Below are 25,955 nucleotides of genomic sequence, written 5' to 3' on the forward strand. Positions count from 1 at the left end.
TAGCCCTGTAACAGCAACAAATACCATATGATCGATAGATGGATGGCTAGATAGACAAATCTGTATCCACTAATTTTAACATTAATTTGAGTATATTTGAATCATCAGTGGTGCTGCTGGTAGTCCATTTGCACTGACACATAATCACAATTTTCCCTCCCCTCTCTACCTCAATTTTGAAGTAAGAAAATGTAGATATATAAGTGTAACATTAAAAGTGTCGTTCTAATGCAGTTTTAACAACCTTTTGCACATCAGCTGTTTAAGAGTTCCACTCCATTAGTCTGACCAACATCACTGGAAATCCGACCCAGAGTAAGAATATACACTCACAGTGGATATAATTTTAACAAAAGCATGTTTTCTATTTCTGAAAAACCCAAAATGGTATTCAATTATTTTATTTTCATGAATGACTAAAGCTGTTGTTTTTTTTAATAATCACATACATACAAACACATATATAAGCTAATAGAATAATTATTTGCCATTCTACAAATTCATCCTTGATAGTCCCTTGTCCCATCTACCACATCCCAGTGTCCCCTGCTTGAGGGGACAGAACTGGAGAAGCTTTTGGCTTCCCTACAGCTAATGTGTGCTAATGCCAATTTGTGATATAAAGCCAGATGCACTTTTTGGCAGAGGATGTATGAAAAAAATCTCAGTTCTTACCCCCTTATGGAGGGCATGCAACCACAAGAAGTATTGCTGAAGAAAGGGACACCCTGCCATTAGCCTAGATTTTCTGTATCTCTTGTATGTCTTTAAATCCCTTCTGTGCGCGACCCTCCCGGATTGAGCATCACGTTGGCCTTGACCTATCTCACACAGAAGGCCTTGGCCTACTTTCAACAATAAAGGGCAAATTCACTTGACACTTAATGGAGCCAACAAACTAGAGATATTTATGGAAAACTGAGACATCTGTTCTAAGGATTAGCAAACATACTCTTTGGCCTTCCAAATCCCTCAAAAGTATTGGATTTTTTTAAAGATTTCTGCTCTGCTATGACTGCATTACCTGTAGTTTAAGAAATATTATGTTGTCTATAGTAATGATTCAGACTGACTTTACTTTATTTTAAACACACAGAAAATACGGAAACACAATCCATTTACCCCTGGTGGGTGAGAAGGACAGATAACATATAGATAATAAAAGACCATTTGAATAGTAATATATGATTTGTATTTGGTAAAAAAATAAGAAGTAAAATACATTATACAATACTACAACAATAATATTAAAAATGAAGGAGAAATACTTCAGACTGAATACATTTTACAGTGTAAGTTTTGAGAGCCCATGTTCTTTAATATTCAGATTCTAAGTTAATTTGATAATGACTATGACTCAAGTCTCTCGTGAGAAGTATATATTCTCCTTTCCCCTGGGCAAAACTAATAACTGATTCTCTAAGTATAACAAATGAGTGTTAACCACAGTGATGCTGTAAAAGGCTATCTTTTCACAGGGCAGGCCAAAGACAGATTTATTTACCTCCCACTAACCGCCCTAATGATCCTCAAGAGCGAGATTTTAGGCAGATGAAGATTGCAATCCTTAAGAGCTGCCCATACAAAAGCTACCAACATCCCAAGCAGCAGCTTCAGTGTATGAGTTAGTGACGTTTGCACGTATAATATAACACATTAATTTATTTTAGAATGAAAAAGTACATTTTGCAAGACAGGATTAATAAATATATGGTTTTCCAAATAAAGCTACACATCACATTTTCATTCAAATTTTGCCATGGATATTTTTGTTGGACGTTGACATTTTTTCCCTAAGGGGAATAGATACATTAGTGTGCTTTAACAGAATGGAACAGTAACACTGCTAGAATCCAACAAGACAAAAGTTGAATGAACACATTTACTGTGCTTGATTCTGATCTCTTCTCTGGCCACAACAAAGTCTTGAAGCTCTTCTCGTAATTTGATCGTCTTTCCCGTCTCTGTTTTCATCAGTTCTATCAGTCCTCTGTGTCACTGAGCAGAAGGAGATTTCTCTGAAGACGAATGCAGGATTATGTGCCATAGTAACATAGGTTTGCAGATGGGAATCTTTCTGTAGCGCAGGTTTTGAATTCCCCTTTCTGCTCTGCATTGCATTTACCAATATTGGAATTTGCACACAATCTTTATATGTGGATTCATTTAATGTACTGCTTATTAAGAGATGCTTCCCCCCCTCTTAAGCCATAGAAATTGTAGGCATATTTACTTCTTACATTATATTAACTGTGTTGAAAATGTAAAGTGCATCTTTAAAGTACAAATCCATATTTTAAATATTCTCATTGCTGCAGGAGACTTCTAAAAATAACTAAATGCAATCTTTGTGCATCAGTACTGCAAGAACTAAATTACATTGGAATTATAGTGGAATACACTTTCAAAGAAGATCATTACATCTCTTTTTATAAATGTACTCACTCCAAAATAAAGGCTTAATAAAAATAAACTGTAGTACATTATTAAATGAAGCCTAATTGAGCAAAGTGTGTAATTAATTCAGCGTAAGTTAATTAATGCAGCATTTTTTTATTTTAAATCACAATGATCTAACAGTCAAAACAAAAATGATTAATAACAATCTGTTATATTGAAAATAAATAAAAAATCTGAATATGGATAAACAAAGCTGCATTTTCAATTAACGTATCGTGCTACATTTGCCGTGAACAAAAATGAAAGGGGAAATTCTGATCCGGGAGAAGAACAGGGGAACCGATAATGAGTCTTATGAAGGACTTAATAATTTTAGTATATTCCTTTCTTATGTGTTTGCCTCCTGACCTAAGTAACAGCAGTGGATCTCCTTTGCACCTGCTCCTGCTGAGGCCTAAGTATTAGGCAGCCTATGAATGGAGAAAATTGTAGTATCAAATCTCAGTGCCAACTGTGAGCCAGCACCATTGTCAAATCCCTGCTGAGAACTGCTCCCCTGACAAAACTCCCCAGAGAGCTCGCAGTTCTTCCCTGGTTCCTGCTTCCTTTTGAACTGTGACCTAAGGCCTTTCTCGTTATCTCGGTGCGGCGTAGTAGACGAGGTGGTTCTGACGCATCAGTTCCCTGCACAGACTCGTTAGCGGGCCCGGGTCGCACTCACCCATGGGTCGTTTAGGTGTCAGATTCAAATAATGAGGGAATTAATAGAGAAGGGAATATTGCAGCCTCCTGCTTTCATCGATCAACCCGCTAGAAAGAGAAGCACCACTACCAGTGATAATGAAACCCTCTGTGAAATTTGACTAATTATTTTATTTGAACCACCAGCACTGTCATCAGCAATGTTACTGCTGGGGTAGAACTGAGGAAAGAGTACTGCAGGGCCTCTTTATTCATAACACTTCTTAAATCTTGGCAGTAATTCAAATTTTGTAAACAAGCACTGCGCATCTGACCTTTTCCACTGGGTGAAACTAAATCCTCTCATTGTGAAGCTGAGAGTAATTTTACAGCAAGTGGTATGGATAAAAGATTAATTAATGAATAAATAAAATAAGTATGCAGTAAGGGCTCTATAGCTCCAACAAACAGCTGTGTTCCTTTCAACAAACATGCATAAGGATGATTGCAGCAGACAAAACAGAACAAAAACATTAAAATGCTGACAAGATTGTGTAGCGTGGAAGGATTTTTTTAAAACGTAGCACTTATTATCTTTGCTTTTCTTTGTTTCATAGGATTCCGGAACAGACCGAAATCGCTGAAAGTGTTTGTGAACCCCAGCAGCCATAAAAAAGAAGCCCACAAGATCTACAAAGAGCAGGTCGCCCCTCTGTTTAAGCTTGCCGACATCAAGACTGACCTCACTAGTAAGTTAGTCTTAAGCTACACTCTTAAAGCAGATTGGTAAGATTTGTTTCTTCACAGAAATTAAAAAGGTTGTCTTTTTTCTCTCCTGCGATACTCTGACTTCAGAGAGGTACATTAGCACTAATGTAACTTACACCCTCAGGCCTTATTCACTGAAGTCTAACAGAGTTCCTTTTTGCTTCCAACAGCAAATAATCTCACTTTACCTACAATTTGCAAAACCTAATATTTTTTTTCTAATATTTGTTTTGGTACTATGTTTTAGAATGCATAACGAATGATTTTGAGCTGTAAAATATACTTATATAATTATAAAATCTATGACAGGAAAATGAAAACAATCTTCAAATCAATTAAAATCTAAACCTGCATATAAAGATGATGTTATTAGATTAAAAACAATATAAAGGGAAATAGGACTGTACAATTTACAGGAATAAAACATTTCTGCCCGTATTCTCTTGAAATTGAGTCTTAAGAGCATTCCCTTTATGTCTAATGTAGGCAGGACAGCGAGACGCATTTTTAGACGACAGAAGTTGCTGGAGATTGGTGTGTTGGGTGCAAAGTGCTTTACACTCTCAATCACAGCATCACTGTCTCCTTACTATGAAACCTGACCCACTGGGAGGAGCTTCACCCATCTGTTAAGGAAAGCTGTCTTTACTGGACAGCATCTCAATAGTAAAGGAGATTCCATAGATTGGTTGATAATGAACTTCTTGGTTCTACTTAAACATGAATAGAATATACTTTTGGATAATGCATTCCAGTGAGAACAGAAGGAATGGTGCAAGTAAAACAATTAGACATTTGTTGACTAATTAAGTGAGAGATTAAAATAATTCTCTCTTTCAAATTGCTTCAAATTAATTGTGTTCAGTGATGTTTTGCAGATTGCTCATAGTAACATATAATAGTCAGAATATGGTTGCATTTTCAGGTCTGGTCTTGAGGGGTAGTTTTCCTTTGACACATATGATATTTGATTATAGCTTTTAATGCAGCACAAATACAAGACACAAATATATCCCTAGACTTCCATATTTTGTCAATGTAATGGATTTATATACAACAATACTCATGAAATAAACATGTTTCTTAAAATGTTTTGAAAATAATTATCTTTGAATACTATTTGAAGATAATGCATGAATCAAAACCAAATTAAAGGTTTAAGCAAATCATTGGTGATGCCCTAATGATTAAAAAATACCATTCTGCCCACGAGTGCAGGCATTTTGTCTACATACATACATACATACATACATACATGCTCATTTTCATTTTATTATTTTCAAGATAATACCTATAAAACTTCAAATATGCAGTGCATTCTATAATTTGTAGAAATTATAGTCTTAAAATTAAGACAAAGGAAATTGAGACCAACACATCAAATGTATGTGTATTGTTATATAGCATTTGAATAATCTAAAACTTGAGCGTGCACCGAGTGTACAATACCAATAAGAAAGATGTATGAATTGTATATTTGCCCACATTACATGAAAAAGAGTATAAAAGCCTCACATAGTATGGTCAGTTTTTATATTAGGAAACACTCCCCCTACAGGTTAATCCTGAGAATTACAGTGTCATAACATCCTTTGCTTTTTATAATAATGAAACCTACTGTGATAATATGAATAACTTTATTTCTTTCATGAATGTTTGTATGCAGATCTTTAAAGCATATTTGTTGCAAGTGTTAAGATTTTGGCGGATGATATGGAATTTCTTTATTTGATGTGTTTTTGTAAATTAGACTTGTGAAGTATATTCTAGTAGCATTTCTTATTTGTTTGTTTTCATCTAATGTAGATGCAAAATGCAAACGTTTATGTGGTACTAACCTCTATTTATGCCCAGGTGTTCATAGTTCAGGTTCAATCACTGTTTCTTCAGATGATTGACATACTACTGCTATATCGCCTCTTTTTAGCCCTCCTGAATCCAAAGCAAAAATACCACTGATTATCATAGCAGCAATTGAATAGAATTTATATAAAGTTATATTTCATAGATAATGTATGTTATCAAACTGAAGAAGTGTAGGAGTAGTGTCATATACACTTTTTAATTTAATTCCTTTTTCATTTGTTAATTTTTACATGGAAAACAGATATACCACATTGTAGCTAACCTGAGGAATTTCCTCCGAGTTGATGAGAACTTCTAAACAGTATTGTAGTTTAAGTGTTCTTTATTGATGCTTTCCATACTGTTATAATTATTAGTAGTATTAGCAGTAAACATTTTTCTTAAAAGGTCTTGAGCCACACTGGTACCCCGGACAGACAGGCATGAAAGATTAATGTAATCTTGCAGATAATGATGCACATTCTTACACAAAAAATCCATCTGCAAGTGTCACGTCAGTCAACAGAAATTTTTGATGGCTGGGTGCAGCTGGGCCGTCTCTTCTGGCAGAGCTGCCCTAGAAAATACTAAATGTGGTTAGGATGCTCAGTGCCATCTGCAGCATGCCAGCTCATCCCATCTTCACTGGCATTTACAATGCCATGTAGGGCATAAACAGCAGCCGAGATGGGAATGCAGAGTGACAGATTCAGACCCTCTAGAGGATGCTGACTCTGGTGTGGAGACGTGCCACCCTCCCTCTCACATCCTTCCCTTTTGTCACCGGTGTTTGGCTGTGTTTCATGTATCTCAATGCGGTGGCCTTTTTAATAATTTTTCCCCCAAAATCCACCTTTGGCTATTGTTCTGAGATATTGGATGATTGCAGGCCTTTTGATCCTCACTTCTAAAGCAGGGCCACTTGACTTTTCTTTATTCTTTTCCTTTTTTTTTTTAAGCCCAGCCTCTCTAACATGACTCCATAGGCCCTCAAAAGAGGCACTTACATGAGGGAAGGCAAGAGCACTAATTTTAAATTATAAACTGACTAAGTGTGGGTTACAACCAAATAATTAACGTAATTGAGGACATTACTGACCTTATTTTGCATAAACGAGGGGAACCACTCAGCACAGGAGGCAGGCTGTTTGCACTGGTTCTTTTTCCTTGATTAAAAATACAAACATCCAAGTCTAAATTCTGCTTTACGGCCTGTGCCATATGTTCACTCTCGCTATTTGCCAAGCTCTAGTGAAAGGTGCTAAAGGCAGTTGTTGCCAGCCTTCGAATTTCATAGATCTATTTCTTTATGCTGTCTCGTTCTTTTGCAGTTACAGAGAGTAAGGGACACGCTTTTTCGATTTTGAAAGAATGCAGCCTGGATGACTATGACGGGTATGTATTTTATTATTTGCATGTATTTTTACTTTTAAACATGAGCTGAAAGGTATTTGATGATTGACAGTTTGTACAAAGCGTAATTTTGTGTTTGATTGAATATGATAGTAGATTGGGTCAGTCCCTACAAGGCCAAGGTTCCAATGTTCTTTCTAATGAACTGATTGATTCCAAACCTCGCAGCTTACCTGAATAATAAGAGGCACGATCATGCAAATGGTTTTAAAGGAATAATCACATTTTCATTTTGAAAGTGCATCGTCAAGCTCATATTGTATTAGGTAACTTGGCACTGAATCACAACCAATTGAATGCTTAATCCTGGCATAATATTATAATAGTCTTTTCTCCTAGATGGTGCTTATAGATAATAAATAAACCAGTATTTGGGAGAACTGCTGTACACAAAAATGAGTAATAATGCTTTGATTAAAATATTGAACTGGTTGCCACAGCAGTATATTTTCTGACAAAAAAGACTTCTCTTCTATGACCACAGCAGGTGGGACTTTAATTACCTATTTTGGAAGCAATGATAAAGTACCTTCATCCAGAGGACTGCTGGTATTAGGGTTTTATGCCATGGTATAGCTCCCATGTGTCTACATTAAAGTCAGAATTAGCTCTTCTTAAATATTTCCTGCCCTTGTTTACTGAGGGTTGCTGGGACACTATGGGGCTCAGCAGTGGGGCTCACAATAATACACAAGCGACCCTCCTCTAAAGAAAAAGAACCGGGGGGGTAAACCTACCCCCCGATGCTGGCTTGCACATTCACCAGCATAGACTTTGATTAAAAAGGGACAAATGCAATTGTGAATGAAGATGTGCGCAATGGAGAGAATATAGAAGAAACAAACAAAATGTGTTAAAATCTCTGAACTCTGCCCTTCACAGTAGTTTGGATTTTAATAATGTTGCAGCTATGTCAGGGTTTATTTTCAAACGATAACCAGTTTACTTTTTCAGGAACAAAATTTGTATCATGAATACTTGCGCAATCTGCAAAATTGGATTAAATAAATTCCACAATCAAATTACATTTATTTTAATTTAGTACTGTAAAAATTACGCGATCCAGTCTGCTTATAAAATCCACTTGATCTACTTTTTGGAAGACAGAGTTTTGTCACCTGTTTGTGAATCCATTATGTGTAGTGATGATTACATTCGATTTTTAGTTTTTCACCAGTTTCAGAGAGTCCCTCATTTATTCTTTGAATGCTCAATACACAGGTTCTGCACAATGTATTTCAGTGCTGCCCTGAGTGTATTTATTTGTGTTTTTTTTTATTTGTAGCAAATCTGTTTATCTGCTGACAGGACAACCAAAGCTACTTAATCCAAAATACCCTGTTTCCATTCTTTGCAACACCAGATAATCTTTAAGCAAGACAAATAAGTGAAAATTAGTATAATGTGATTTTTAATAGATTGCCGTATTAGACAAATTAGCGGATATAATCCTACATTTGCATTTTAACTAAAACCACAGCAGTTGCCTACATTAAAATGTATGTAAGTATTAAGAGTTTGGAGATTATGATGTTTTTAATGGACCCAGATCTATAATTGATAGAAATTAGGACATTAAGATGGTGTGAATAAGATATAGTGCTCAATATTGTGTTTGTCTGCTCTTTACATAATCCGAACCATCCCTGTTCACAATTTAGATTGGCTGCAAGATTGGTACCTTTATGTGGTTCAGAAACTGTATTATAGTTTCTGAAGGTGACTTTATGTATGTTTTTATTTTAAATTAATACATTTAAGTAATTAAATTATAAAAAATATCCGGATGGGCCTTCATTAATGGATTTTTCCTGATCTGACTCAGTCACTCAGTTGTGTCATTGGTCTTATTCCTGTCTTGAGAGAAATTACTTTTGCATACATTTGAAAACGTTGAATAAAGTAGCACCAGCAAGCGACAAAGACTTTTCACATTAATAAAAGGTGTAATATAAAAAGAATGTTAAAGAGGTGGCACCACTGCTTTGGTAGCAATTATTGCAGTCACACATTAATGTTAATTATCAGCACATCAAATTAAGACCTCTTATTTATACATGATTTTTACTGCTGCCTTCGTTCCTGATGATATATGGGAAATTAGCATTATTTTATGGCTTTGGTTCTTGTTAGTGGAATGTATTGCAAGTGACAGAACATTAGTTTGAGCAAAATGAGAATTATACACTTCCAGCCATTACTGGGACACGAAGCTAGGCTTGCATAGGTCAAACCCATGTTTTTCTTTTCTGACTCCTCGTGCATAATAAGTTAGATGTAGAAGTTTTTACATCAAAGGAATTAATCATATATAGTAGCTTGGTGATGCGGTAGTTTTTCTATCATAGTTTTTCAATAATAACTATATGCACAAAGGGAATAGGCTTTTTGCAAGTAAGGAGTCATGCACTGATATAAATCCATGAACTAAACAATTTTATTAAAGCATTTGTGTAAGTTGGAGTCACCTGGAAATGTATTTATTGCTATCTCCCTGACTGACAAAATTGAATAAAAAGAGAACAAATAAGATCATCATAATATAACATTTTACAAAACAAGGAAACCTATTACACATAAAAGCAACACATTGACTGTGTCTTAGTGTAGCTGCATTTCTGTATTTGTGTATACCCACTGTGACATCTTCATTAAGACGGTATTTACACTGAACAATGTGTGTTTCATTGGATGCTAATGAACGCTAGTCCAGCTGTTGTTAATATATTAGGAAGGCAATCCAGAATATTGATGCTAATAGACCCAATCTTTTGAAATATTAATGAAATGCGAAGAGAAGTTGAGAATTACGTTAAGAGCATCAGTCTTAGTATTTATAACCTTTTGTAACCAAACAGTTTCAACCCCCCCCCCCCCAAATGCAGTAATCCATTAATTCCTATAGGCCCTGGAAGATAAACTAATCCAGTAGCCAATTGGTTAGGTATTGTTAAAATAATTCCTAAAATTAGAATAATCTGCTTTTCTCATCAGTGTTCATTTATCGGTAATGTGCTTAAACCAGATTAGTAGGATCAGGCTTTTTTAATGATTTATTTTGCAGGGGAGATTTGACAATTGTATGTTCTTTTTAGAAAAAATTAAATATATAAATAAAACAGGACATTTCTATGATTTGTATTATCTTGTATGTGGTATGATGACACAATATATAAAAACAAAATTCTTAAGAGGTTCTACATACAGCTCTGGAAAAAATTAAGAGACCACTTAACATTGATTTCTGAACTTTGAGTGGTCCCTTAATTTTTTCCAGATCTGTTTATGGAAAGATTGCAAAATTACATATATCCATTTCTATGTGAGTAACTTATATCTGCAGTTATACTAAGATCTGTAAAACAACAATGTCTTCTTAAAACTGGGTCAACAACTGTTGCTTTTCCTTGACAAAAGCTTTTTCTTTTCTTAGATTACTTGGGAGACAAATACCACATGTTGTTTTGTACCTTTTTGTACCTTTTAAAACGTTCACGAAAAAATGAATTAACCTCTTTTGCGATCTTCGGGGAGTACTTGTTTAGTTTAATGATTAATTAGAGACTCATTTATAATTTTATTGCATGTTTACTTTCCAATGCTAGAAAGTACACAGTCATTACTCATGTTGTGTTATTGAAGCGGGCTCACAAGGTTTCCTGTGCTATCTCACAGTGTCGTCTGTGTCGGTGGAGATGGCTCCGCCAGTGAGGTGGCCTATGGATTACTTCTCCGGGCCCAGATGGATGCTGGGAGGGACACAGATTCCATCTTCACGCCTGTCAGAGCATCACTTCCTCTCGGCATAATACCAGCAGGTGAGTGAAGAGGATGCTGACTCACTAACTTTTGCAGCTGTCCCAAATCATTTTCCTGTAACCCCTTTAAAAGTTTGCAACACATTTCCTTGCTCTAAATCAGTTTATGTCAAGAGGTAGTGAGGTATTGGCAGTGGTTTATATATTGATATTTGAGTGAAGAGGCATAGATGTCGTTCTCAAGTCGTATAGAGGTCACGCCAATGTTTTACCCAAAATATATTACTGATAATTATTAATGATCATCTTTAATTACCTTGCAGATACTTTTAGAACCCAGTAGAGTAAGTCGTTTTATATTAAGGAATGATTGACTAGGAAAAACAATACGTATATCATTTGACTCCCAAAATAGAGCATCATTTTATAATTCTCTATTTTCCACAGACACGGATAACACATTTTAATCTCAGAATCACTACACATGCTGTGTGCAAGTGACAGGAAAGCAATCAGTCAAACATGGTTCACAAAATGAAGACATGCATGTAGAAGTACTTTGGCAGAGCAATACCCGAGCCAAGAGAATCATGTGTGGGGATACTGAAGCAGGAACTACATTTTGGGCCAACAGTTTGACCTTCATTTGTCATTTTAGTTGCTGTAAATGGAGTGTTGTTGTTATGAGACATGGAAACTCTCCAACGCTGCACTCCATGCAAATTGGACGCGCTTAGGTCACTGTTTCTCTTCATTAGTACTCGTTCCCCAGGGATTATTTGTAAACAGTTGTTCATCACAAACAAGAAAGATAGGTGCACCCCAAGGAATATATTTATAATAGTGATATTAGGTCAATCTACAGGGCTGCTTTTGCAATTAACATTTTTCTGCTTTTGATTAAATGGGATTTTTAAAATGGGAAGGTTTGCCTCAGCATCTATCGATCGATCAATTGATCTATCTGTCTGTCTTTCTATTGTTCTCTGGGTCTATCTATCTATCTGTTAAGACAGAGTGATTAGACATTAAATTAGTCATTGTGTTCCTGGTCAGATAATAAATATATATTTTAATACTATTTGATGTTAATTTGATATACAGTGTATCATCATGTTTTGTGTGGTAAATAGGTTTATTTTTTCTTGTAAAATAAAATACAAATTATATGGTGACAGGTTACATAATGCAATATTGCTGGGGCATTTGCTGTCACGGTTTTAGGAGAACCAAATCTTACAAAAATTAAATAAATTGAGTTTCTTATCAACATTGTATGCTAGTGAGCAATTAAAAGTTTTCTTTTTATATGATGTGCAGTGTGTGCTTAATTTTTGCTTTCTTAAAATGATATAAAAGTCCAAAGTATATTACCGTTTTGCTTAAAAGCCAAATGATTGCATTTGAATAACTAAAATATAATCACTAATTAATCTATAACATTCAAATATACAGCTCTCCTATATTTCCCAGAAAATAAGATAAATGTACGGTGATAATTCTGTTGGCTTGTGTAGCAGTTAATTAAGAGGTTTCTTACATACTCTATACTGTTTATTATCATGCATATAAATTCTTGGCTCCTAATTAATTTGCCAGGTCTAAAATGTTTCATGGGGACTGTTAATTTCTTTGATATTTCAGGCAAAGAACCAAAATGTTGGTGCAGTTTTCATGAGAGTTTCAGATATGCTTGACTAGCAAGTCATCGCATCACATTTATCTGCTTGAATGTGGGAGACATTAACAGCCTTATGAATATTCATACAGTCTGGTTAATTAAGTTAATTGTTCTGCAGAAGTGCTTGCACTTCCAAGGACATTTTTTTTTTTTTTTCACAATTTCTGCATGGTAACTTCATCAGTCATGCTTTACAGGAACTGCTAATACTTTTGTCCTCACTCTAGTGCTGTTGGCACAGTTAAGAAAAGGGTAGCATTTGGCAGGAAAATGAATGGGGCAAATTGTGAAAATGACATTCTTGTCTTAAATAACTCCATGATAAAAACAATGGCAACAAACTGTATAGACAGGCAAATTCAGTGCTAAGAAATGAGAAACAATTAGGTTAATTTTATATACGATACTTTTTTTATGTTTGGTTCATATTTTATACACTTCTTATAGATAGATCAAAGCTGGGATTGTAAATGCTAAGTACAATACATTATTTCTAACATCAGAGTGTCCTGTTGGTGTTATAATATATATATATATATATATATATATATATATATATATATATATATTTCATTTGAATAGTGTCAGGGTTTTTCTTTACATATTAAGGACTATGTGCGAAAAACACACCCCTAAAGTACCTCTCAGGTTTCCCCTTATGTCTGATAGCAAGTGTTAATATGTAGTGTTTTTTTCTATCTCAAGTAAAAACAAAACAAGTCACAACTGCAACAACAAAATCAGAAACAAAGAAACACACCGAATCTCACATTCAGAGTCTTTGTTTTCAGTTTGTACCCCATCAAAGCACCATCAAAGTGGGTATTAATTGCAGGGAGCAAACAGAATTAGATATCCTTCATTCGTGGCCAAGCTATTCTCTCTGTGAAGCCGTAATGATTGGTGTGCATAGGTTCGGTTTAGCGCTTGGTTTCCGAAATTAATGTGGCATATTGAGAATCCCAGAGAAGCAGATAACTGACAGGTATCTGTGGAGCTGTTTCATTTGGGCACAGCATTTCAGCAACCTGGGAGGTCATATCAACGACATACACCACACTCAGCACTGCGGCAGGCAATATAACTGGCTACAAAATGGCAGCATAGAAAGAACCACTGCAAATACTGTGCCAGAAAATGGTTCAATCACTCAGCAAGTTTTTATTTATCCACTATCAGATTTTGTTTTAATACACCGTGATCTAAGCCAACAGAATTTCAAGATAATTGTATGAAAGAATGGGCCCACTTACCCAGCAAGGCCAGACTGCCTTTCTGTGCGTTTTTTTCTGTAATCAGAGCAAATACTGACACCTGCTCTGTAGTTGCTGCAGCCAGAAAGGCCAGAAAGGTAAATTGAAGCTCGTTTATATGGATTTACTATAGAGAGAAGAATTATCATCATTTAAATGGCAATCAGTAGAATATATAATGACCTTAATAACAATGCTCATCGTTTTAGATTTGAACTTAATTTCAGCTTCAGAGGAAAGTTTAGGAAAACATTACTGTCAAGCATTTGGAAATCCAATTTAAGAAAGCAATTATGCCAGCACATTACTAAATAAGAAGCATCTAAACATTAAAGTAATTGCAGGAGAAATGTGTAGTGTCGTTGTAGACAAGTTCATTAAATTGGGTAAAAAGATAAATAAAATAAATTAAATTATATGTGTGTGTGTGTTTGTAGTTACTGCCCATTTCTTTGCTGTCTGAACAGGGAATATTTATTTATTTATTTATTTATTTATTTATGCATTTATTTATTTCAGGTGTTTTGTCCAATAGATTTGTAGAACAGCAAAAATAATATCCCTGTGTTCCAGCATTCAGCTGACATTTGAGGAGCAGCATGATGTCTTTTTGAACTTGCTTTTGCTCAGCAGGCTCTGTTTTCTCTTCGCAGGCTCCACAGATGTGGTTGCGTGTTCTGTTCATGGAATAAGACACCCAGTAACTGCCGCCATGCACATAATCATGGGTAAATTTCCCTTTGGATTACGAAAATGTTGTTACTATATAGGTGGCGTCTGTAAAATAATGTCCATAGTTACAAACCAGCAAGGAATGTAATTCAGTTGATGCTGGCTGGTAGAAGCACTTTCCCACTCAACAGCAGCCCCTAGTGGAGCAAGTCTTCATACCTTGAGAGAGGCTCAGTAATAGGGTTATATGTACAGCATTAAAAGACAGATATAGACATAAACAGAGTCACAGAATTGCCCGGTTTAATGTATAGGAGCAAGAAAACTATTACAAATTAATTTCCATAAGTTATATAAAACGCCAGTAAAATTAAAAAATTATTCAGCCAACAGAACTATCATTGTATAAGAAATCTTTTAGGTTGACTTTTTTTGCCGTCACCATTAATTCTATGCTACATTTTCTTAATATACATCTAGATTATTGAATTCACACAGAATAGAAATCTCTTTCCTGTTCCTCTCCATACTGAATCTTAGCATGTTTAATTAAAGGGTTAATGCCTGTACACACAAAGGGATTTTACGTTTAATCTGTTAAATACAGATTTACAGCTTTAGTTATGAATATCGTAGAGCCGGACCTTCCTCATAGCCTAAGCTGCAATATTGCCCAGCTGGGACGTTTCCTTTCTTTCTGTCTATGCAGCACTTTGTCAGTCCTTCTGTGTTGGCTTCATTGTGGTGCACAAGAACCATGCGGGAAAATCATTCTGAAACGTGAAGGCTGCCAAGTTGTATGAGACATAAAAGCAAGATTATAAATATATATATAGGCTCAAAATTAACCTTTATATAGCTTAAATGAAAAAAAAAAGAAAACAAAATCACACCTGACAGGAACAGGGACAGAATGTTAATTTAGGAAGGCTAATCGTGGGGCTTTTTAATTTTTAATTAAGGAAACTTTATGCATGTGAAAAAAGCCAACTGCCATGATTTTCAGCACATTATAAATTATTAATGAAGCGCAGTGAGCCATATATATAGGAGACAAAAGGAGGTCAGGGATCTGCATTTGCAACGGGATTGGTTCACTACTAACATAAATGGCAGCAGATCCACTGGTACAACACTGGAGGAAACTTATCCTGAAGATTAACACTAGCAGTAATTCACAATGTAGTTATTAAATATATATATATATATATATACACACATCATATATATAAATGAAATGAATAATGACACTACACTTTATATTTGGATGTGTTGGTGCAATTTGAATGTTGACATGAATGAAAATGACGTGAAGCTGTCATGTAGGAAGAGAGAGCTAAATGCTGTGTCTGCAAATCTCCAGGACTTTTTATAGCATCACTATCACCCTAATTGGAAGTTTTCTTTCAATCTGCAGGAAATAGCCAGTCCGTGGATGTTTGCACGTTTAGTTCCCAAAGCAGGCTGCTGCGCTTTGGCTTCTCAGCTATGTTTGGCTTTGGTGGGAGGACTTTGGCCTTGGCAGAAAAGTACCGTTGGATGCCTTCCAGCCAGCGAAGGGAATTTGCTGTAATCAAAACACTGGCAAATCTAAAGTAAGCAGGATTGTTTCATCCGCAAGGTCTGTCACCCTCTTTCTGAAAGCACAGTGACACAGATGGAAATCTTCTCCGCTTTATCTTGAAATCTGGCTCTGCCTACAAGGGAATTTTACCAGTTTGCTATCAAAGTGTGGTAGAGCTACAGAAGACCTCATTTATCACACATAGATTCCTGTCTCCTGGGAAAAACAACTTTCCAAAGCAATGTCTTTGATGTGTTAATGTCTCGCTCATCCTCTTGCTTTCATTTCCAGGCCCGAAGACTGTGAATTATCATTCTTACCTCTGAAACAGCCTCCGCAAATAGCCAAGGAAAAGAGTAGGTAGGTGACGAAGGGTGCCTTTTTAAGTCTTCCTAATCTTCATGAAAATATATTTCTTAACCAAATTGCAATTATTTAAACACAAAGATAAACAAATCCTCCTAGTTTAATTGCCCACTGGGAAGAAACAGAAGAAGTTAAAATGCAGTAGGCTATCCAATTAATGAAAAGGCATAAAATAAGCAGCGTCTGAAAGAAACCATTAACTGTTTTGTTTATTGCTGCGCATGTAAATCGGTACTTTTTTTCAACTAACATTGCTAACAAACATTACTATACAGTAAAACAAAAACAAAAACAAGCATTAATACTCATACACCCCTACTGTAATATCCCTAAGCAATATCTTCTGTATGAATGTATGAATAACTAAAAAAAACTCTAGGTTTTGAATTTGTGAACACACATTTAACAATTTCCTCTGGATTCACAGTTTTGTGCGGAGGTTTTAAGAGATTGAAGGTGATAATTAGCAATTTGAAACAAAACAGTAGATGTAGTGAATATAATGATTAAAAAAACCCTTTAAATTAGAATTAGGAGGCCACATAGGTGGGGGGGGGATCTGAAAGGTTGCAGCATTTGAATCTTAGACAGACTTAAAAGGTGTAAATAGCAAGACAAAGCGTACTCAAATGAATACCACGGGAATATTTAAATGTAGTCAATCACAATGCGTTTGTTTCCTAAATACCTAATCGCTCCAGCTAAAAGTTTTACCATTTTAATCAATCCAAACTCTCTTGCAGAGATGACTGTGCAAAAGATGACGGTAGCGACACAGGTACGTATACATTTCTATCATTTGGCATCACCTTTCCCAAAATACTGTCCCGTTATCATGCGTTTCCTCGCTTTTGATCTGTTTTAGAGGAAGAGGACCAGTGGCAGCTACTCCAGGGACTTTTTTTGAATATCAGCGTCATGGCTATCCCCTGCCTGTGCTCCATGGCACCGAGAGGTCTGGCACCCAATACTAGGTCAGTGTGTTGTTAGAGGAATTAGTTTAAAGTCTATAAATTGTGACATCCTCTTTTGAGACATTGGCTTTGGGCCCAGAGATCCATCATTGGCCCAGGGCAGTTGGAAGCTCTTGGGGATGAGGATAGTGGTGGACTTGGTAATCTGAGGGACTGGAATCAGTAGCGGGATCAGACTGCTGAGGTCAAGGCGTCTAACTGGAATAATCAGTGGATAATTACTCTGATTAAATTGGGTGGCAAGTCAGATTTAAGAACAGAGCATCTGTCCACAGTCCTCAAGGGTGTCACTTAACTTTGATTATTCTTTGTAAATATATGCACCAGTCACTCCCTACAATGATGTTAAAATATCAGCGGTTCCCTAGAGCCGCCGCCGGACTAGTTCCATTATGTTACTATTGCACAAACAAACCAAACATGTCAATGGAAATGAAATGGGATAATAAAGAACATTTCAATGCCGTTTTAGTTCTTGAAAGGCTGCGTGGGAGAGAAAGAGCACTAGGATATGCAGAGTATGTTCATTATAGAGCAATCTGAACACTTTTAAAGGAGTTTCTTATGTAATGTTTGCAGGGAAAATGGATATTTGAGTTTGAGATTCAGTATGATTTCAATCTAAAGCATTTCCACAACTGTTTGAAGTGTCTCCTTGGCATTTCACACAGAGAAAAGTGTTTTAAAGTGACTGCTTTGCTGAAAATGTTCATCTTAAGTCGGGTCACTGTTAATGGTTTCTGACATCCTCTCCTGTTGGACTCTGGAATTGCTTTGAATTGAAAAGTAACTCGGTTTCCTCACTCGATTTCAGGCTGGACAATGGGAGTATGGCACTCATTGCGGTGCGAAACACTTCAAGAGCAGATTTCATTAAACACCTCAAGAGATATGGCAGCTTAAAGAATCAAGTAAGGTGTACCTTTCCTCAAGGTTGAACAAAACCAACTGATCTACAGTAGTTTCCCTGGGAAGGAAATCCCACAGACACTAATGTAGTTAACAACGTTTCCTGCTTAAGTAGAATTAGCATCCTGTCAGGACAAATTAGTCACCGATTGTCAGATTTTAGGAAAACACATTTCAGACTAATACAGATTAGCACATTTCAGTACAGTCTGTCTGCTGTTTCTTAAGCATCTATTTATTAACCTAAACATATACCTGAATAGGAAGAGAAACAGACTCTATGTGATTGAGGAGAATGTTTTGCAATCTTTTTTTAGATTACTGTTGGCTAAGGAGCAGTCTGGACTGTCAGTCATTGCTAAATTAAAACTATGTATTTATAGCCCACACAGCTAATTCAGTTAGAAAACACATCTGGTTCTGATGTAGAAATCATTTTATTAATGCACAAATAACAGATAAATAATTAATTCAGGAATTGCTCTTGCCTGAACAAAAAATGTAATTCGATGATGCCGAATTAGTATTTAGATTGTGATTTTAAGTTTATTTTGCATTGTATATGCATAATAATCAATTATCTCTGTAAATGTAATTATAGTTTTAGTCTATTTTGAGTAAATAAATTAAAGGGTTTATTTTTGGGGGAATTGCAGCTATATTTTTGAGCTGATTAAGAACTCATTATAAATGAAAGATGAGAAATGCTTGGGAATTAAGTTTTCATTGATCCCCAAGTTCCCAAACACCTAACTCTTAACTGTGCTATTGTATAATATAGGTGTTTTAATAAAACAAAAAAACCACAAAAATTATCAGAAATTATGTTATTTGCGAAACACATGCCAAATCCGTGATGCTCTCTTAAGTTCTTGACAAAGACTGTTGGACTCAATGAGTAAGCAATGATCTAATTAACAGGCAGTCAAATATTTCATCGTTAATTATACTTGGCACCTCAAAGCAATTTTGGATTGAAAAGATTTTAGTACTGTATAAAAATCAGTTATATGGTGCTTGTCTTATCATCACCAGTAAAACCAAGTATTTTCATCTGCCGGCCTAAAGACACCCTGGAGAGCTGCACTGGGCTCAAGATCACATGCCCGATTTTATGCAGTTGACATTGAAAGTTCATTGGCTCTATGTCAATTTTTTTCCCCCCCAACAGTTCAACTTTCCTTTCGTGGAGACCTACACAGTCCAGGCAGTGAAACTCAGACCACAGGCCAGGGGTGGATGGGGCGATGATGGGGCATCAGAGGAAAACGAGGAGTTTGAATCGAAGAACACGCCTATGATTTCCTCTGAGGGAACGTACCCCTGGAATATTGACGGGGATCTCATGGAAGTGACATCAGAGCTGTACATCAGGTATTTCATGAACACCATACAGGACACTGCCCAGCTGTCATTTATACCTCAGACTGCAACATAGATATTCAATGTTTGAGTTTATGTAAACGTTTCTATCTTTTTATATATTTAATCCAATACATTCTGTATAGACATGTACTAATGTTTTGGATGCTGTTTTGACAGAGTGCATCCCCAGCTCATCAGACTTTTTGGAGAACAAACAGAAGAAGCTGACGAATCCACTGTGAAATGCAACTGCCTTTAAAAGCTGCTGTCAGATCCGACCTAGAACCTGTCATTCCTCTGATCAGAACTGATTCCAGAGATGCTGGATGTAACCCCAGGGCCTAATTGAACAATTGTTTATAATATCATTAAGGGAATAATTCAAACATTCCTTTTTTTATATATATAAAAATAATTTTATATTCTAAAAGCATAATCAACATACAGAAATGTTTGCATTACAGTACTGATGCAATATTGACTTTAAACCAAAGGAAAAATCAGCCAAGAAGACTTTTTTGATTTGTTTTGTTTGTTTTTGTTTTTACAAATATTTAAAACATTTCACAGCATCAAAAGGGAAAAAAAGGAATTCATTAAAAGCTGTTCGTTGCTGTGGTCATTAACAGGAAATAGCTTTTATGTCTCAAAATCCTGTACACACAAACCTGCTTGAAGTTTTTACATTTCTTTACAGTAAAACCTAGAAGCATTAAAGATAGTAGAGCATTAAGTCCTGATTTAGACTTACCGCTCGATTCTGCACTATTAAAAGCTCTGATCCACCAAATCTCATTACACCAAGGCTTTAGTTTGTTTTTAGATCACAGCATTTAGTAGGTTTATATGCCAGCGTCTAGAGTTGGAAGTCATTACAAGAATGACAAATAGGATTTTGGAGCGTTTCCAGCGCACAAAGAAAATATTAGTGTGAACCGTTAACTGAAGACCACAAAATTGTTAAAAGAGAAATGTCAACACTACCATGTAGAGAATTCAAGGAAGCTCCGGTGACGGGTTGGTTTTCTTCAAGTTAAACAATGTTGTACAGAAAAAAGATCTTTGTTTACATATAGTACTGCTGGCCTAATTGTTTAGCACTATGTTGTATATTACTTATATTTTCTGATAAACTACTATATAGATTTTAAGCAGTTTTTTCATATTTGACCAAATGCTATATTTTGTATGTATTTTTTCTGAAATACAAAATGTGTGGCACAAACATAACACAACATTACTACAGATTATTATTTGGGTATTCCTTTGATATATATCAGTTTTTAATATTAAATTATAACATCATCTACTCTCCACTGTTTCTGTATACAGCTTGTAAGCATATTATTTTGTAAGGTGTTACAGGTGAATGCTGTAATAGTACAAAAAACCAAATACAAAAATCAGGTGCTCCAATTTAAAAATAGTTATCCCCCCACACACACACCATATTTTCAATATGAAATTATTCAAAGAAGGTTCAGATTTAATTTTGCAATTTGTTTGATTATTTAATACGAATTCAAGAACCTGTGCACAAATAATGTGCTTTATTTTATATTGAAATAAATGGGTGTTGACATAAATATTCATATTGTTTGTGCTTGATCTTTATTTATGATTTCATGATGTTTAAAAGGAATAAGGAGGACGAGTACTACGTATATGTATCCTGCAAAGTATAAACCATTTCATTTTCAAGTGATCTCCAAGTTGTATTTTGGTCCTTAACTATTTATTAGTAAAACATGAAATGTATATATAAAATGTTCAGATTCTTAAATATAAAACATACAACACATTACTAAGAAAAAAGTGGAAAATGACAATTTTGAAAAAATCTATTAAAAAAACCCAAACCCATATATAAATATATATTTTTTCTTTTTTTCTTAAAAAACAGTGCATTTTTTTTACAGCAGGCACAATTTTACCACTTCTTAATACTTGCATTTGTTTCTCACATATTTAAATTTCTTTAATCTCATGAGGTATAGCATACAATCAGTTGCAGACACAGTGAATGTACTCCATGTAATTCGGTTCAGCAGATAAAGTGCATTTATTTCTTCCTGCTGACAGCGCTAAAGGTTTGATTCTTAGTCTCAGAATTCTGGTCACTCGTTTTATTATTAAATGTGCCTTTCTGGATCTCTGAAATAAATTAGTTTGTGTAAAGCTTTAATATTGCTTTAGAAAAAATAAAACTCAGCAGGTTGATTTCTTCTTTGATGCTCTACTTTGTTGGCTTTCCTGCTCATATTCCAGTTTACTGTAGGACATCCTCTTTGCACGGGTCAGGGTCCTCAGTCTCTCCGAGCACATAGTCCCAGCTGTCTCTGCGCCGTGACTCTTCTTTTATCCTTTCAAAACTCCTCTTGAAGAAACCAATCTTATGGATGAAGAAAAATGTATATTATTTCAAAATGGAAACTAAATGCATGAATTTTAATGTCCCGTAAGTATGAACTAATATATCTATATAAAATATTAAGATAGTTATTTAACACAAATTTAAGCTAGTTTTTTTTTTTTTTTAATAAATGTTGCAAATCAATTTTGGCACTGCTGGGGGTGACATAACTGGATTGCACTATACAGCTGCTGCTGCCTTCAGTAGCTGTAGGCATTTCTTCTCATTTACATAGAAATGTGTACAATTTGTACACAGAACACCAACATAGTTCTGGCAGCATCTACAACTTCCAGGCTTGTATTTTTCCTGACTTTTCCTTCTCAGCTGTGATCTAAACCCCCAGCAACCACAAGAGCAGGAAAGAGTCTTGGTCATAGGAGTCATTATGAAACTTTGCTTAGAATATATATAAACGAAGCCCATATTAATATATCAATAGAGTTAACAGAAACCATTCATAAATAAAAACATTTTGAAACTCACCTTCCAAAGGCAATATGTGAGGAGTGCAAGTATTAAGATCCCAAGAAAAAGACTTCCTGCAATAATGAAGATCGCCACAAGACTATTTGGTTTCTTGTCGTGATGAGCCTCCAGGTAAAACTGAAATAAATACATACAAATCTCAGGATATAACTGACTTACAGCTTGTCCAGCTTCCTCATTTAAAATGATTACAAAGTAACTCCTAGTGTATTCCACATTAGTTTTAATGATACAGCCATCAATCAAATGCATTTTGTCCACTGTCCCTTTCTGTAATATAGTGTGTGTATATAGGGAGAGACTTAGCATTGGTAAATGTCCCAGTTAAGCCAAAAACAATATAAAGTTTCACTATAAAATTTATTTCCCTCCCCTGTGTATTGAGCTCTGCTTTTGTCAAATAAAAGGCTAGGGGCCCGATATTCAAACTTTGTAACTTTTTGCAATTTATGTGCAAAATTTGTGCCGCGCAAAAAATATGCGACTTAGCCAAAAGAGGAGGGATATTTAAACATGGCATGCCTCACAAACCCGCTTGCCCCACTCCACAGTGCGCTGTTATTCCCACTGTTTGAACACAGCTTTGCACAGTTTTTGCATGAATGAGCTGGTATATTTAGTCTAATTAAGGCTTTCTGGACACATCCTGAATGCTCACCTCCTTGGTAATATAGTAGTGCACACATCTATGCCATTGTCCTGAAAGAGCAAACAACGAGGCTCATACACAGTAGTATTGCAGTTCAATACGTACAGTGAGGGAAAAAAGTATTTGATCCCCTGCTGATTTTGTACGTTGGCCCACTGACAAAGAAATGATCAGTCTATAATTTTAATGGTAGGTGTATTTTAACAGTGAGAGACAGAATAACAACAAAAAAATCCAGAAAAACGCATTTCAAAAATGTATAAATTGATATGCATGTTAATGAGGGAAATAAATATTTGATCCCCTATCAATCATCTCTGGCTCTCAGGTGTCTTTTATACAGGTAACGAGCTGAGCTCAGCTCGTTACCTGTATAAAAGACACCTGTCCACAGAAGCAATCAATCAATCAGATTCCAAACTCTCCACCATGGCCAAGACCAAAGAGCTGTCCAAGGATGTCAGGGACAAGATTGTAGACCTACACAAGGCTGGAATGGGCTACAAGACCATCGACAAGCAGCTTGGTGAGAAGGTGACAACAGTTGGTGCGATTATTCGCAAATGGAAGAAACACAAAATAACTGTCAGTCTCCCTCGGTCTGGGGCTCCATGCAAGATCTCACCTCGTGGAGTTTCAATGATCATGAGAACGGTGAGGAATCAGCCCAGAACTAACGGGAGGATCTTGTTAATGATCTCAAGGCAGCTGGGACCATAGTCACCAAGAAAACAATTGGTAACACACTACACCGTGAAGGACTGAAATCCTGCAGCGCCCGCAAGGTCCCCCTGCTCAAGAAAGCACATGTACAGGCCTGTCTGAAGTTTGCCAATGAACATCTGAATGATTCAGAGGAGAACTGGGTGAAAGTGTTGTGGTCAGATGGGACCAAAATCGAGCTCTTTGGCATCAACTCAACTCGCCGTGTTTGGAGGAGGAGGAATGACCCCAAGAACACCATCCCCACCGTCAAACATGGAGGTGGAAACATTATGCTTTGGGGGTGTTTTTCTGCTAAGGGGACAGGACAACTGCACCGCATCAAAGGGACGATGGACGGGGCCATGTACCGTCAAATCTTGGGTGAGAACCTCCTTCCCTCAGCCAGGGCATTGAAAATGGGTCGTGGATGGTATTCCAGCATGACAATAACCCAAAACACACAGCCAAGGCAACAAAGGACTGGCTCAAGAAGAAGCACATTAAGGTCCTGGAGTGGCCTAGCCAGTCTCCAGACCTTAATCCCATAGAAAATCTGTGGAGGGAGCTGAAGGTTCGAGTTGCCAAACGTCAGCCTCGAAACCTTCATGACTTGGAGAGGATCTGCAAAGAGGAGTGGGGCAAAATCCCTCCTGAGATGTGTGCAAACCTGGTGGCCAACTAAAAGAAACGTCTGACCTCTGTGATTGCCAACAAGGGTTTTGCCACCAAGTACTAAGTCGAAGGGGTCAAATACTTATTTCCCTCATTAACATGCAAATCAATTCATAACTTTTTTGAAATGCACTTTTCTGGATTTTTTTGTTGTTATTCTGTCTCTCACTGTTAAAATACACCTACCATTAAAATTATAGACTGATCATTTCTTTGTCAGTGGGCAAACGTACAAAATCAGCAGGGGATCAAATACTTTTTCCCCTCACTGTAGTAGTAATAAATATTACCCAAAACCCATTATTATCTGTATGTATGGAAGTCGTCACAGACTCAAACATAATCTTATTATGTACTTTACTGTTGCTGTGTGTCCAAAACAGGTGTGTAGCATGTACTGCAGTGCTGGGTAGCCGCCATATCCTTTTTGATTGCCATAAGTAAGCTTGTTTTTATCTTTTGAAAATACAGTGCACAAAGTGGGTTATTTGTTTAGTTATTAAATTCAGTGCATATTGGCATATACTATTATTATTATTATTATTATTATTATTATTATTATTATTATTAAGTTATTGTTTTGGATTTCTTAAATTTAGTTTGGTTTCCTTGCATTGTCATACATTTGCTAGGAGTTAACGTTCCCTGAACCATTATTGAATTATTGAAATGCAATTCTAATTAAGAGAAGCTGTGTAAAAGCATTATTAATCGCCTTATAATTGTTCATGCTCGTTTAACTTTAGGAAAAAAAACAATATATATAATTTTTTAAAGAAAAAAAATAAATCAAATAAATTTTTACAGCATACTTCGGGATTTGAAACCCACATATGTCGGGTTCGCAGTGCTGTTCCTAAACCACTGTGCCAACGGAGATTAGTTTTAGAAACCTGTTTTAAGTAGCCTACAGCTGCCACAACCAACTGTCATATAAGTTTTATATGACTCCAACTACTGTACTAAAATTAGTCTCATATAAATTAGGAAATAAGAAGAAATAAGAACAAATGTGTGTGTGTGTGTGTATATATTTGTGTATGTTATACGGCTCTATGATAAGTGAATGCACCCAGTGAATGGTTACATATGCTCATGTGGAGAACATATGGGTTGCTGTTGCTGGATGTATAGTGCGGCATTACTGTCCAAATGTATGTTTCCTATGTATGTATGTATGTATGTATTGCATTCTGTAAAAAAAAAAAAAAAATGTTAGGAACTTGTTCTGGTGCAGCACACATACAACCATATATAAAAACAGACAGCCCCATTGTTGACTGTGCTCTGGAATGTCACTGTCCAGTCTCTGTCCCCTGAAATAGTGCTGTGCGTGGAGTTAACGCCTCCCTTTTCAATACATTATTTTGCGCATCGC

At 36.0% G+C, this 25,955-nt stretch overlaps 2 protein-coding genes across 2 annotated transcripts in view; one reads left to right on the forward strand and one right to left on the reverse strand.

Annotated features, from left to right (window-relative positions):
• cerkl (CERK like autophagy regulator) overlaps positions 1 to 21,235 on the forward strand; it is a 39,525-nt gene extending 18,290 nt beyond the window's left edge. The window contains exons 3-13 of the mRNA XM_066687474.1: positions 3,699 to 3,830; positions 7,026 to 7,089; positions 10,783 to 10,925; positions 14,453 to 14,527; positions 15,889 to 16,066; positions 16,327 to 16,395; positions 17,145 to 17,179; positions 17,267 to 17,375; positions 18,190 to 18,286; positions 19,456 to 19,658; positions 19,827 to 21,235. Coding sequence (XP_066543571.1) covers positions 3,699 to 3,830; positions 7,026 to 7,089; positions 10,783 to 10,925; positions 14,453 to 14,527; positions 15,889 to 16,066; positions 16,327 to 16,395; positions 17,145 to 17,179; positions 17,267 to 17,375; positions 18,190 to 18,286; positions 19,456 to 19,658; positions 19,827 to 19,908 — 1,187 coding nt within the window. The 3' untranslated portion in view covers positions 19,909 to 21,235. The remainder of the gene's footprint in view (positions 1 to 3,698; positions 3,831 to 7,025; positions 7,090 to 10,782; positions 10,926 to 14,452; positions 14,528 to 15,888; positions 16,067 to 16,326; positions 16,396 to 17,144; positions 17,180 to 17,266; positions 17,376 to 18,189; positions 18,287 to 19,455; positions 19,659 to 19,826) is intronic.
• A 281-nt stretch (positions 21,236 to 21,516) lies between these two features.
• itga4 (integrin alpha 4) overlaps positions 21,517 to 25,955 on the reverse strand; it is a 29,806-nt gene continuing 25,367 nt past the window's right edge. The window contains exons 27-28 of the mRNA XM_066687473.1: positions 22,549 to 22,668; positions 21,517 to 22,041 (exon numbers count right to left, since the gene is read on the reverse strand). Of these exons, the coding sequence (XP_066543570.1) occupies positions 21,919 to 22,041; positions 22,549 to 22,668 (243 nt within the window). The 3' untranslated portion in view covers positions 21,517 to 21,918. The remainder of the gene's footprint in view (positions 22,042 to 22,548; positions 22,669 to 25,955) is intronic.

The sequence above is a fragment of the Amia ocellicauda genome, chromosome 16, assembly GCF_036373705.1.
Source record: "Amia ocellicauda isolate fAmiCal2 chromosome 16, fAmiCal2.hap1, whole genome shotgun sequence".
NCBI lineage: Eukaryota > Metazoa > Chordata > Actinopteri > Amiiformes > Amiidae > Amia > Amia ocellicauda.